Raw genomic sequence first — 12,308 nt, 5'->3', positions numbered from 1 at the left:
GATTTAATTTACCTTACTCTCAAAATACACATTAGAGGGGGGACCAATAAAAACCTGTCAAAGAATATAGTTACTGTATTCTTTTCTGGAGCCATAATTGGGAAATGTAATTTTTAGGTATGGTTTTGTTTACTTTGTGCACTTGTGGTGTATTGTCGTTTATTGCTGATTTTTCAGCTTTTTGGCTCTATACATCAGATTACTTAGTAAATTCAGAAATGCTATTGATAGAACTTTCTTCCTTGGTTCACCTGAATTGACATTTTCATCTCCAGTGGCCAGTCTAAAATTGTCATTTCATTTTTTTTATAGATTTTATTTATTTATTCAACAGACAGAGATCACAAGCAGGCAGAGAAGCAGGCAGAGAGAGAGGGGGAAACAGACTCCCTGCTCAGCAGAAACCCCGACGTGGGGCTCGATCCCAGGACCCTGAGATCATGACCTGAGCTGAAGGCAGAGGCTTAACCTACTGAGCCACCCAGGTGCCCCTAAAATTGTCACTTCTAAAATTCACTCACGACAGGAACGTCTTTCTAAATTTGCAGAAAATTAATTATAAAGTATTTTTAAAAGATCATAATAACACTGGGTGTGGTGCATAAACAATGAATCTTGGAACACTGAAAAAATTAAATTAAATTTTAAAAAGATCATAATAAAAGTACTGAAAACACATGTTAAAACTTAAATTATCAGCAATAGGTAATCAGCTTATCAAATACATATGATTATGTATAAAACTGCATAATGATTACATATTACTACATGGCATATTAATATATTATGTTGTTAAATATTGTGTTGTATATTATTATATATACATGATTATATATAATGTATAGGTATAAACTATTTATTTCTAAATATTAGAAGGAAAATAGTTCATGCTTTTTAATATTATATTTTAGTATTCCTGTTGACATTTTTAATTTTTACAATTTAATAAATTATTGCTGAACATACATATACAGAGTTTGGAATTAACCCCAAATTAATATGTAGAACTGAAGGCATATATATTAATCTGATAGTACTAATAAATGATGCATTATAAAATAATACATCTAGATGGCTACTGTACATTAATGTGTTTTTCACAAGTAAGAGAAAACGCAACTCAGACTGGCTTAACCAGTAAGATGCATTATTTCACAAAACCAGAAATCAAAGGATATATCAAAGTCTAGATAGAGAATGAACAGGGCACAGCCCTATTTATCTAAAATCTACCCAGAAAAGACCTCCTCCTCCCTTTGACAATTTTGGGTCCTGGCTGCCTCTCCTCAGAGCCACTTGTATACTTGAGAGCAGAGCCACAATGAGATAAGGCTTCTCCCCATCATGGACTATAAACCCTTCCTTTCAGTCTGATTGTACTAAAGCCATGTCATTTAACTGAATAGATATTAAGTAAATTGATCTTCCATTTTAGGTTATTTTAAAAGAATTTTGTTGGCTATGCTTTTATGGGTTTTTTTCTTGGTTTTGTTTACATTTTGCCTTTTTATTAAATAGGAAAAAAAAAAAAAACCCCAGGGGCGCCTGGGTGGCTTATCCAGCTGGGCTTCTGCCTTCTAAAACTCATGCCATGATCTCGGGGTCTGGAGATCAAGCTCAGCATCAGGCTCCTGGCTCTGTGGGACGCCTGCTCCTCCTGCTCATGCTCTCTCTGTATCTTTCTGTCTCAAATACATAAATAAAAATCTTAAAAAAAATTTTTTTAAATAAAAAACAAGAACCACAAATACTTATATTTTTCCAGTCAGATTTAACAAAAATATAGTGAGCACTCTTGAAGAATACAGGATTATAGAAAAGTTATTGCGGGAAAGGCAAAGACAAAAATAAGGCTCTTAGGCGTGATCAAGTAGCTTGCCCATTAGTAGTTTACTGTAACAAATGATTGTGTTACACCTAAAGTAAGAAAATGATACATATTCCAAAGCCATTCCCTCAATACTGGGTAAAAAGAATGATTCTCACCTTGAGGCATCTCAGGTGGCAGATAATGAGGTTCTTGGGCACTAACATGTACCCATTCGAAGTCATCATATAGATCCTGGTGGTAATCACAGGCCCCTAGACCATCATCAAAAGTACAGCCACCTAAGAGAAGAGAAAAATTATTGTTACGTTCTATACAGATTTGCTAAAAACTGAGAATGTGCTGGAGAAGGAAAGATTATTCTGAATATGTAAAATGGCACTCAATAATAATTGGTACTCCTGTTTTTGACTATTCCCTTAAATTTTCACATAAAATGAATTTCTATCAGTAGTTTCTGTTTGAATAAGAAACCAGTTTGAGCCTCAGACGGAAGGCTAAGGCACAAATTTTGAAAGACTAAAAATAGTAAAAGATACTTGTATAGCGAAGCTTTCCTGAAATATGCAAACCCCCTGAAGTCTAAATAGATTTTAACAACTTTGGTGTGGAGAAGGGAAAAAGTAAAAATTGTCTTTTTTCATGATGCAAGTTCAAAAAGGTGAAGTTAATATTTAAATCTTACCAAACTCCTTGCTTGAAAAGAACACTTTGAAAGAACATTTGAAGTAGCAAATGAAACAAATAAAGCTTTAAAGCGTCTATAAGTGTTTGAGGTCAGTGAAACATTCATTCTCCTATACCTTATTTAGATTACTTTCATACACACTTATGACTTAAAAGGAGGGAAAAAACTAAAACGTAAAACTGATCAGATTTAGCCTGTAATTACTCTCACCATTACCACTTTATTTAATAACCTTTTTTCAAAAAAATAAATGGAGGTAGCCTTTCCCTTTTATATCAATCATTTTTCCTGCCCCCCCCAGGGGTAATTTTATGGCAGAAGTAAAATGATTACTTTTGCTTCTCAACGTACATATACAGGCACACAAAACTCAACATACTCAGTTTATTCATTTCATGAAAATAAGAACTGGCCTGTATGTCTAATCTTGAAAGAAAATGGATTAGAACTAATGAAAATTCAGCAGTGGGTTTAATGAGAAAAACCAAAAAGCTGTCTCCTTTCAAGTAAGTTATTTGATTAGCTTCCATGGGGATCTCTGTGAAGAAATTCAGGGAATTCTCTGACCAAACAGCAGACTACGGAGTGTTAAACTTCTGGCCTATAAATTCTTCTCCATAAACAAGGAATTTTTTTTTTTTTAAAGAAAAGTTTGCAGCTTATATATGAAAAAAAAATCGCTTTCCTCACCAATGATGGAGATAAGTCAAGAAGGCAAGATCAGATATGTTCAGATGACATTATGGCCCTAATAACCGTTTTTTAAAGCAGACCATCAATGTGGGCATCCTTGAATCATTCTTATGACTACATGAATCCTTTAAAATAATCAAACTTCAGTAGCTTGAAAGCTTAATAATGTCTTTTAAATATCCTAAAATAGCCTCTTATAAATGCTTTCATGGAAAATGATGTACGTCTTAATTTAAAATTAATCAATGGGAAAAAAAAGGTTGCTAGGAAATGCATCTTCACATAGCAAGGGGAAAGTTTTTCTCAAGATATAATTTGCTATCATAAGCCCAAAATGACTTACTACTTTGTAACATAAGCCTTCGGGGCCCCGACTGCCCTTTAAAATAGTGTGAGTGGCCTTTGTATATAAATTTAAATTACCAATGGAACCTACATTGGCTCATTTGGAAGACAAATGACCTTAATTGCTGCCCTTCATAGCCATGGTTAATTTTAGACTCCAGGATTCTGACTAGTAATAACCACTGGAAGTATCTGTACAAAAGAAGTGGGTCAACCCCTACTATTTGTTGTTGCACATCACTGCCCTATCAGTCAAGAGTTTTGGAAATAGTTACTAGTCCATTTGACTTGATTGATAAGAAAATTTTCAAAAAGATGATTTTTACTACTGCAGCTTACAATAAATTCTAATCTGAGATGTACCATATATCTTTGCAGCACATAGGGCATATCAATAAATCTCTCATAAAAATTTTTAAAAATCTTTTTGTATTTTATATTTCAAGGGTAAATACTTAATACTGTATACTGAACTAGATGACAGGAAATTTAAAAAAAAAACAAAAACAAAAAACTGCTCCTGGCCTGATGAATGCATAGTGGCACAGGTACACACACACACGCAATGTGTTATGAAGGATAATGACAGTATGACCAAGGTCAAAGGAACACAAATGAACTGGCTACCTACACCAGGGCGGGTTAGAGAAGGCTGCATGTCCTTAGGCCTATTAAGGCAAGTAAAGATAATGCTGGGCCAGAATGACAATGGGACCAAAATTAAAGAAAAAGCGAAAGCAAAGGCATACAACACTAAAGAAACATGAGACTTTGGGGATCTCAAATATCCTCAAAAATGTCTGTGTTATGAAAATGAAGAAAAGTATGTAGGGGACAGTCAGAAATACAACTAAATATGAAAGATTTTACACATAAAATGCTTAGATTTTAATCTGTAGTTGTACTGAAGACATCAGAGAATTTTATCCAGGAGTAGGAAAAAATTCAAGCCATGCTAAAAATAACAGCAACAACAATAATAGTAGTAACAACTCTAATAGTCATGCATAGTTTAAAGAGGAATGGAGGAAAATGGAAGTAGAATGTTTGGCTCAACCTTACAGCAGATAACACGTAACAGATAACACAAGAAAATACACCCTGAGGTAATCCTGTTATATACAAGGCCTGTTTACCATTTAAGGCTCACTAGAAAGTCTGATAACACAAAGTCTTCTAATACATTGTCTTCTCTACACATGTTTCTGAGTTCAACACACCTTTTATATACAGCATTAAAATCTACTTAAAGGAGAAGCATCTTAGCAAGATTCTAATTCATAAAAACATAACAAATGAACTTAACATTTCTCTGAACTATACGGCACAACAAAAAGAGGCAAATGTGAAAGAACTTTAGGTAGAGGAGATGAAAAATCAAGGAAGCAGCCTACATTTCAGTTGTTGTATTTGCCACCAGTAAGACCACAATGAGTATCTGCAAATCATGTCAGAGAAACCACAATCACAAGTTCCTTGACCCTTGGAGGAAAATCACTTCTGAAGAGCCATTTCAGATTGCTAATTCCTCCCTACCAATCAATCATCTAACTACAGCTGCAATGGTCAGCTTCCTCTATCGCAATCCACTTACAGGGATTTGCAAACTGCTCACCTAAAGATAAAAATCAAGCTAATTTGGAATTGCCTGAATTTCTTTCCATTCCTAAGATGCTCACTGAAAGGACTGGTACTAAGAAACAACCCCAAAACGATATTGCCTAAACATTCAGCATTTAAACTCTTGACTCCTTATTTATTTATTTATTTATTATTATTATTTTTTTATTTGACAGAGATCACAAGTAGGCAGAGAGGCAGACAGAGAGAGGGGGGGAAGCAGCCTCCCTGCTGAGCAGAGAGCCGGATACGGGGCTCAATCCCAGGACCCTGGGATCATGACCTGAGCCGAAGGCAGAGGCTTTAACCCACTGAGCCACCCAGGTGCCCCTTGACTCTTTATTTAAACAGATGGTGACAGACTTGATGAAAGAAAGAATACTAAACTCAGTCTTCTCTGATGTCAAACTTTTCAATAAAAACCAGTGTTGGGGTTAATTTAGAACAAAGTTAAATTGGAGAAAAATAATTTCAAAAAATTAAAAATAAGTAAATTAAATTAAAAAAATAAAATTTAAATAACTGGAGAAAAATAAAAAGTCAATAGGGCCCCGGACAGCTCTGAGCATTTTGTAAACGGCATTCTTTTTAAAGATATTGTGCTAGGGGCGCTGGGATGGCTCAGGGTCAGTTAACCAACTCCTGATTTGGACTTAGGTCATACTATCAGGGTCCCGTGATTAAATCCTGCCCCCCAGGCTTCTTGCCCAGTGGGGAGTCTGCTTGAGGACTTTCCATCCCAATTCCTCTGCCCCTCCTCCCACTGACCTGCGCCTGGGCTCCCTCTCACTTGCTCCCTCTCTCTCTCACACACAAATAAATAAATCTTTAAAAAATAATAGTAATAAAAGATATTGTACTAGGATATTTCACATTCTCCCCCTCCAGAGCACTTGCATCCAGTCTTAATTTCCTGACTAAATAGAATAGCAAGAAACATATGAAATTTTCTTTCATGTTTCTTTACTATATATAAAGAACAAACTTCATTTAGTTGAAGACACAGATTATTTTTCTTTTTATTTTCTTAAATAGTTTAGAATAACAAGGTTTTAAAAAGAGAAACTCTTTGACAAAATATGTTGGCAAACACAATATCCTTAGCACAGCTGTTAATGGTCTTCAAAAATGGACACAATCTTTTCCAATTGTGAATTAAGCTGTAATGCAAATTCGCTCATGTAAGTGATCATCAACTCTGAAATGATCCTTCTTCCATTAAGAACAAAAACAAAGATTGACACATGTTACATTAGGACACATGGAATACTGAATTAAACTAACTTTATAAATAGATCATCTTTATCTATGCTAATCAAAACCATAATATAAGTTTACTGATATAATCCCCAAAATTCATTACAAAGAGGCCAATACATTTCACAAAAAAATTCAGAAGAACAGAAAAGGAATTTATTACTAAATATCTTAAATGTTAATTCTACATATAATCTGAGTCAATACAGTCTATTCCCAGAAAAACAGATTATTGGAAAAAGGGTAAAAATTAATGCTTTTATATAAAGTTCTTATTTCTTCTGAAATCTACTGGGTTATCTTAATGACTTTTTTGTTGTTTTTCTTACAATTCTGGGACCACTGAAGTTACAAAATAAGAATTAACAATGCCAGGAGCAATGTTTAGGTAGTCTACATCTGCTCTAAAAATAAGCAACATTTTTTTCTCAATTTAAGTACTGAAGTTCAAGTAAGAAAAAAAATCCAAATAGATGCAAAGTACAAATGCCTTTGGGAGCATAAATATGAGCCACTGGTCGTAATACATTGCTCTGATTCAATACTAAAGAGGATCTACTGAAGAAAATTAGAAAATTCATGTAAAAGAGTTGCTTAAAAGATAATTACTTCAGATCAAAAAAAAAAAAAAAAAGTCTTTTACCCTGCTAGTAACTAATTAGTATGTGAAAATATTTTTTGAGCCTAGTTCCTTCATAAAGGAAAAGAACTTGAAACACATTTGTGGAAATCCAAACCCATCATTTATTGATAGATACAAATGATTCTTAATGATCAGAGAAGAGCTCATTTCAAACACACCCATAAATTATCTAATTGTTCATCCCTAAAGTTCCATTTCTAGCCAAGAATATATGTTTAATATATATAATCCAACACTATTTAGCTTGTAAGACTTCTATTCCCACTGTCTGTGATTCAAAGCAAATCTGACTGAGTAATCTTCCTTTAATAAGACTGAATTAGCCAGAATAGAATAATAAACCCAAATTCACTCCCCTCCATCTTTGCAGAGGCAATATTAAAATCTCCTAAATTTCAATGGATAAAACTTAAGGAATTTCAGGGTGCCAGGGTGGCTCAATCAGTTGCTCAAGTCATGGTCCCAGGGTCCTGGGATCAAGCCCTACATCGGGCTCCCTGCTCAGCAGGGAGTCTGCTTCACCCTCTGCTGCTACCCCTGCTTGTGCTGTCTCTCTATCATAAAAATAAATAAAATCCTTAAAAAGAAAAAAAAAACTTGAGGAATTTCAAGGAACTGACACACACACCACTTAGGTGGTAGGAGAGAGGCAGTTTTGAGACACAGCAAGGAGTGAAGATTCAACATATACATAGCTTTGCTATTTTACTTCTATGAGCTTTAATCTCCATTCCAGGAAAATCAAGACAATAATAGCTACAGTACAGTTAATTGTATCAGTATTAACGATAATGCATGTAAAGCCCCTAACACTCAACAAGTTTTCTGTTAACAGTAGCCTTCTTTTCTCATGTCTCATTCTTGAGTTTATTATCTATATATGCTGTACAGATGCAAACCTATGCACATATCTAAGTACTAAAGCCTAAACCAGAAACTTACAATTTCCATATAATTTACCCAAAAAGTTGAAAGCATTTCCATAAAGGCAGTATTACCATAATACCATCACCAGATATGCTTTCACTTAGGAAATACCTTCCTTTAGATCAGGGGTCAGCAAATATTATCTGTAAAAAACAAGTTAATAAATATTTTCAGTTTTGCAGGCCTTACCATTTCTTTTTCGTTTTCTTTTTTCTTTTTAAAGATTTTATAACTTGAGGCACCTGGGTGGTTCAGTGGGTTAAGCCTCTGTCTTGGGCTCAGATCATGGTCTCAGGGTCTTGGGATCGAGCTCCGCATCAGGCTCTCTGCTCAGCAGGGAGCCTGCTTCCCCTTCCCCCTCTGCCCACCTCTCTGCCTACTTGTGATCTCTCTTTCTGTTAATCAAATAAATAAGATCTTTAAAAAGAGAGAGAGAGAGAGAGAGAGAGATTTTTCTTAATTTATTTGAGACAGAGATAGCATAAACAAGGGGAGGGGTAAAGGGAGAGGAAGAAGCAGACTCCCTGCTCAGCAGGGAGCCCACAGCGATGCTGGATCCCAGGGCCCCAAGATCATGACCTGAGCCAAAGCCAGATGCTTAACCAACTGAACCACTCAGGCACACCCAGGCCATACCATTTCTGTCACAACTATATGTCACTGAAGCAAGAAAGCAGCCACAGAGAATACCCACCAAATGGATATGGTGGTATTCAAATTATACTTCTATTTACAAAAATGGGTGGCAAAATGGATTTGACTTCTGTGCCATAGTTCAGCAACCCCTGGTTTAGATCACTTTGCTCATAAGCTGCTGCTTCTTTTTTTTTTCCCCCCTATTTTGATATTTATTTATCTGAGAGAGAGAGAGACAGAGATAGGGACAAAGAGAGCACATGCAGGAGGAGAGAGAGAAGCAAGCTCCTCACTGAGCAGGGAGCCTAGTGTGGGGCTTGATTCTGGGACCCTGAGATCATGACCTGAGCCGAAGGCAGATGCTTAACCAACTGAGCCACCCAGGTGCCCAAAGTATTCTTGAAAATTATATGTAATATACAGTCTGGTTAAAAGCTTAGAACCAAGGGTCTTTCATTTCTGCACCACCTCTACAGTACTGAATTTTTTTCCCCATATATCAAGACAAGCAGCAGTGGTCCACAGCCAGGAACTGAACTGAATGAGTTTGAATGACAGAATTACATCTGAAACCAAATCAGATTATATGACTGGGCAGAGATTCAAGTCAGAAAGTGAGAATATGGAAATGCCAAAGAAACTCTCAAAGTCCTCTAGTCTGGGTTCCAAACTTTTAAGACACAAAGGGAAATAAATATATTTTATATCATGATTCAGTTTCTACATGCATACAGACATGCAAATATTTATATGCATAGTATGTGTGAACAATCACACTCTTTCAATCATTCATTATCTCATTCTATGGATCACTAATCCAGTGCTCTTTTTATAAATGAAATAAAATGAACAGTAGTTGTATGAATCAGAGGAGTAGATAGATATGAAAAAAAAAGGGGGGGGCGACTACCAATCCTTTGTCTCAAATACATGTGAGTACCTGTCCACTATGGGAGGGGACCCAGAAGATAGGTGTGAGCAGTCCAAGTTTCCATACCTAATTTCCAGGGCTCAAGATGAAGTCCAAAAATAAGCCTCTGACAGACATGGGCAGCCTGGCAATATGTGACCATCCAACTTCATTATGGAGCTAATGGATGATTACGTGCCAAAGAGCCATAGAAATGATATCACACATGAAAAGAGGCTTATTTAAATATAAGAGGAATATATTAATGAAAGGCACCTTATAGTAGAAAAAAATTAAAATTGCCCAGTCACAGATCAAGAAACTATCAGAGCCAAGATCTGAACCTGGGCACTGTTAGGTTCTTTACTCTTAACCTCCCTAAATTAAATGGCTCCTCAAAATCAGGGGAGATTAGGTATTTTCCGAATCACCCAGTACAGCTCCCTCCACTGGTCAAATCCTCACAGTATTACTCAACACAGAGCACATTACCTATCCCACCCATAGGACGTTATGGTAGTGCTCCATCATTTGAACATAAAACATAGGGAACTTTGAACCACATCACATATCGAAGTCTCTCAGGCTTAATGCCACCGACAGGAAAGGGTCTTTATTGGATAGAGCTATAATAGCCTAGCTGATTAACTGGTAACTTTGGCAAAGAATTTTATTGAAATAGGGTCACTTCAAGCTGAGAATTCATATGTTCACAACACTGTCCTATCCTCCTTGCTTAACATTTACTTCTCACCTCATGTCCCCCAAAACAGGTATAAATAAGCAGCTTTTCTATCTTTGAAAACATTAAAATAAATTAAAAGCTATTTGTTCTGGAAATTTTTACAGTAGCCTTCACATTAATCCTACGTTTAAAAGCCAGGTGTTTTACCCAAGATCATTAGTGTATTTACACAAATTTCTCTTCTTATTTTTTATCCTTGTATCTATCCCAGTAAAATCTCGTCTTTTTTGCTTAGCGTTAGATACACAATCTAGACAAACCCATCGAACAAAGTAATGGAGAGTAAATGTACTGAAAAATAAAATTCCCAATTGAAGCCATATTTACATTTCAGTAAAATTGGAAAACCACCCAAGCTCACACTTAAACATTTCTTTGTTTTGTTTTGTTTCTCATGAAGGGATTGCTGGTGGGTTCTACTTGAGCGATATCAGAAACATCCTGGCTTATTTCAGCCCTTGCTCCTGACTCAGCTCAAGCATGATGGGTAACAGACCATTTTTCATTTATGAAGGGAGTTCTGTGAAATGCTGAAGTCATGTAAAACCGAATTCCACAACCCACCCTCCTAGAGGAAGGGTAAAGATCTGCTTTGAGGCTTTGAATTTAAAGATTTATATCAGACTGGCAAAGGAATCTTAAATACAACCAAGCACATTTTAAGAAGGTCAACAATTCTGTTTCGTAAGACTGTGAAATACACTTCAAGGAAATGATAATCAACTAATTTAGGGAAATAATTAAAATGCATCCCAAAGTAAAAAAAAAAAAAAATTTCATTAACATGAAGCCCCTTTCTTATCAAAATGATTCTAGACTTGGTGTAAGATATAAGGCATACAGGTCAATGTTTGGGTTTTCCATAGTTTTTATTTGTCTATTTATTTGAGTGGGGAAGGAGCACAGTGAGGGGAAGAAGCAGACTCGCAATGAGCATGTGCCCTATACAGAGCTGGATCTCGGGACTCTGAAATCATGATCATTTGGCTCATGACCTGAGCCAAAATCGAGTGTCAGATGCTTAACTGACCAAGCCACCCAGGCACCCCAAGTTTTCCATAGTTTCCAAAACACATTCTTAAAAGAAAAATTATGGTTTTTTCTGCCATTATCTTTATTTAGATAAAGAAAGTTGGGTGTCGTTATTTCATTCTGTATATACACTACTGATACTGGCTGCATTAACCACTTCCTCTCATTCTAAGCATCATTTATACAGTGTTTGGCACCTTGCCAGGTCCACAGCAAACAAGCCACTCCTACAACCCACAAGTAAATCATTCCATTAATATGAAGTGATGCCAGAAACCATATTGTCAGGAATTTCTGTCCCTTTCCTCATAAAGTAAGCATTCCAGGCTTTAACCAAAATTCTGGTACAAATTTTACTACAGTCTTTTATCAACTTCTGACCAAACCAGTGCGGCAGCCTGAGTCAAAATAACTCCCTCTTCTCAAGGTTCCTTTCTCAGCTGAGTGCCCGCGTTTACGCAGAGGAATCGCCACGAAAAATAAAGATTTCCCAAGTAGCAAAAAACACTGCTACTCACAGATATTTAAGTGACATGTAAGTCAAGTCAATGGCCATTCTGACCTAACAGAGAAAGTCTTTTTTTTTTTTTTTAAAGATCTCATCTATTCATTTGAGATGGGAGAGGAAGAAGCAGACCCCTCACTGAGCAAGAAGCCCAATGGTGAGGCTTGATTCCAGGACCCTAGGAACATGACCTGAGCTGCAGGCAGACACTTAACGACTGAGCCACCCAGGTGCCCCAATAGAGAGAGTCTTAATTGGGAAAATATTGAGTAAGATTTTACACTCAATACAAGATTCAGACCTGCCTGTATCTTCATTTTCTCATCTCTATACCAACTAAAAAAACACCCAATTTGGCTTTACTTTCCCATTTCGACTTCCACCTACTACATAGGAATGCTGTGCCAATTAATTTGAAAAATCTCTCCACAATATCCTGTGGCATTAAAGCTAAATGCTATACACACCTAAGGTATCAT

At 36.2% G+C, this 12,308-nt stretch overlaps 1 protein-coding gene across 2 annotated transcripts in view; it reads right to left on the bottom strand.

Annotated features, from left to right (window-relative positions):
* Positions 1 to 12,308, bottom strand: part of PTPRK (protein tyrosine phosphatase receptor type K) — a 568,933-nt gene that overhangs the window by 441,710 nt on the left and 114,915 nt on the right. For both annotated transcript variants that reach the window (XM_080807221.1, XM_080807222.1), the window contains exon 2: positions 1,987 to 2,109. In XM_080807221.1, the coding sequence (XP_080663347.1) occupies positions 1,987 to 2,109 (123 nt within the window). The remainder of the gene's footprint in view (positions 1 to 1,986; positions 2,110 to 12,308) is intronic.

This window comes from Martes martes, assembly GCF_963455335.1.
Source record: "Martes martes genome assembly, chromosome: 6".
In the NCBI taxonomy this organism is placed as follows: Eukaryota; Metazoa; Chordata; class Mammalia; order Carnivora; family Mustelidae; genus Martes; species Martes martes.
The sequence above is the reverse complement of the archived record's forward strand: the minus strand, read 5'-3'. Positions and strand labels throughout refer to the sequence as shown.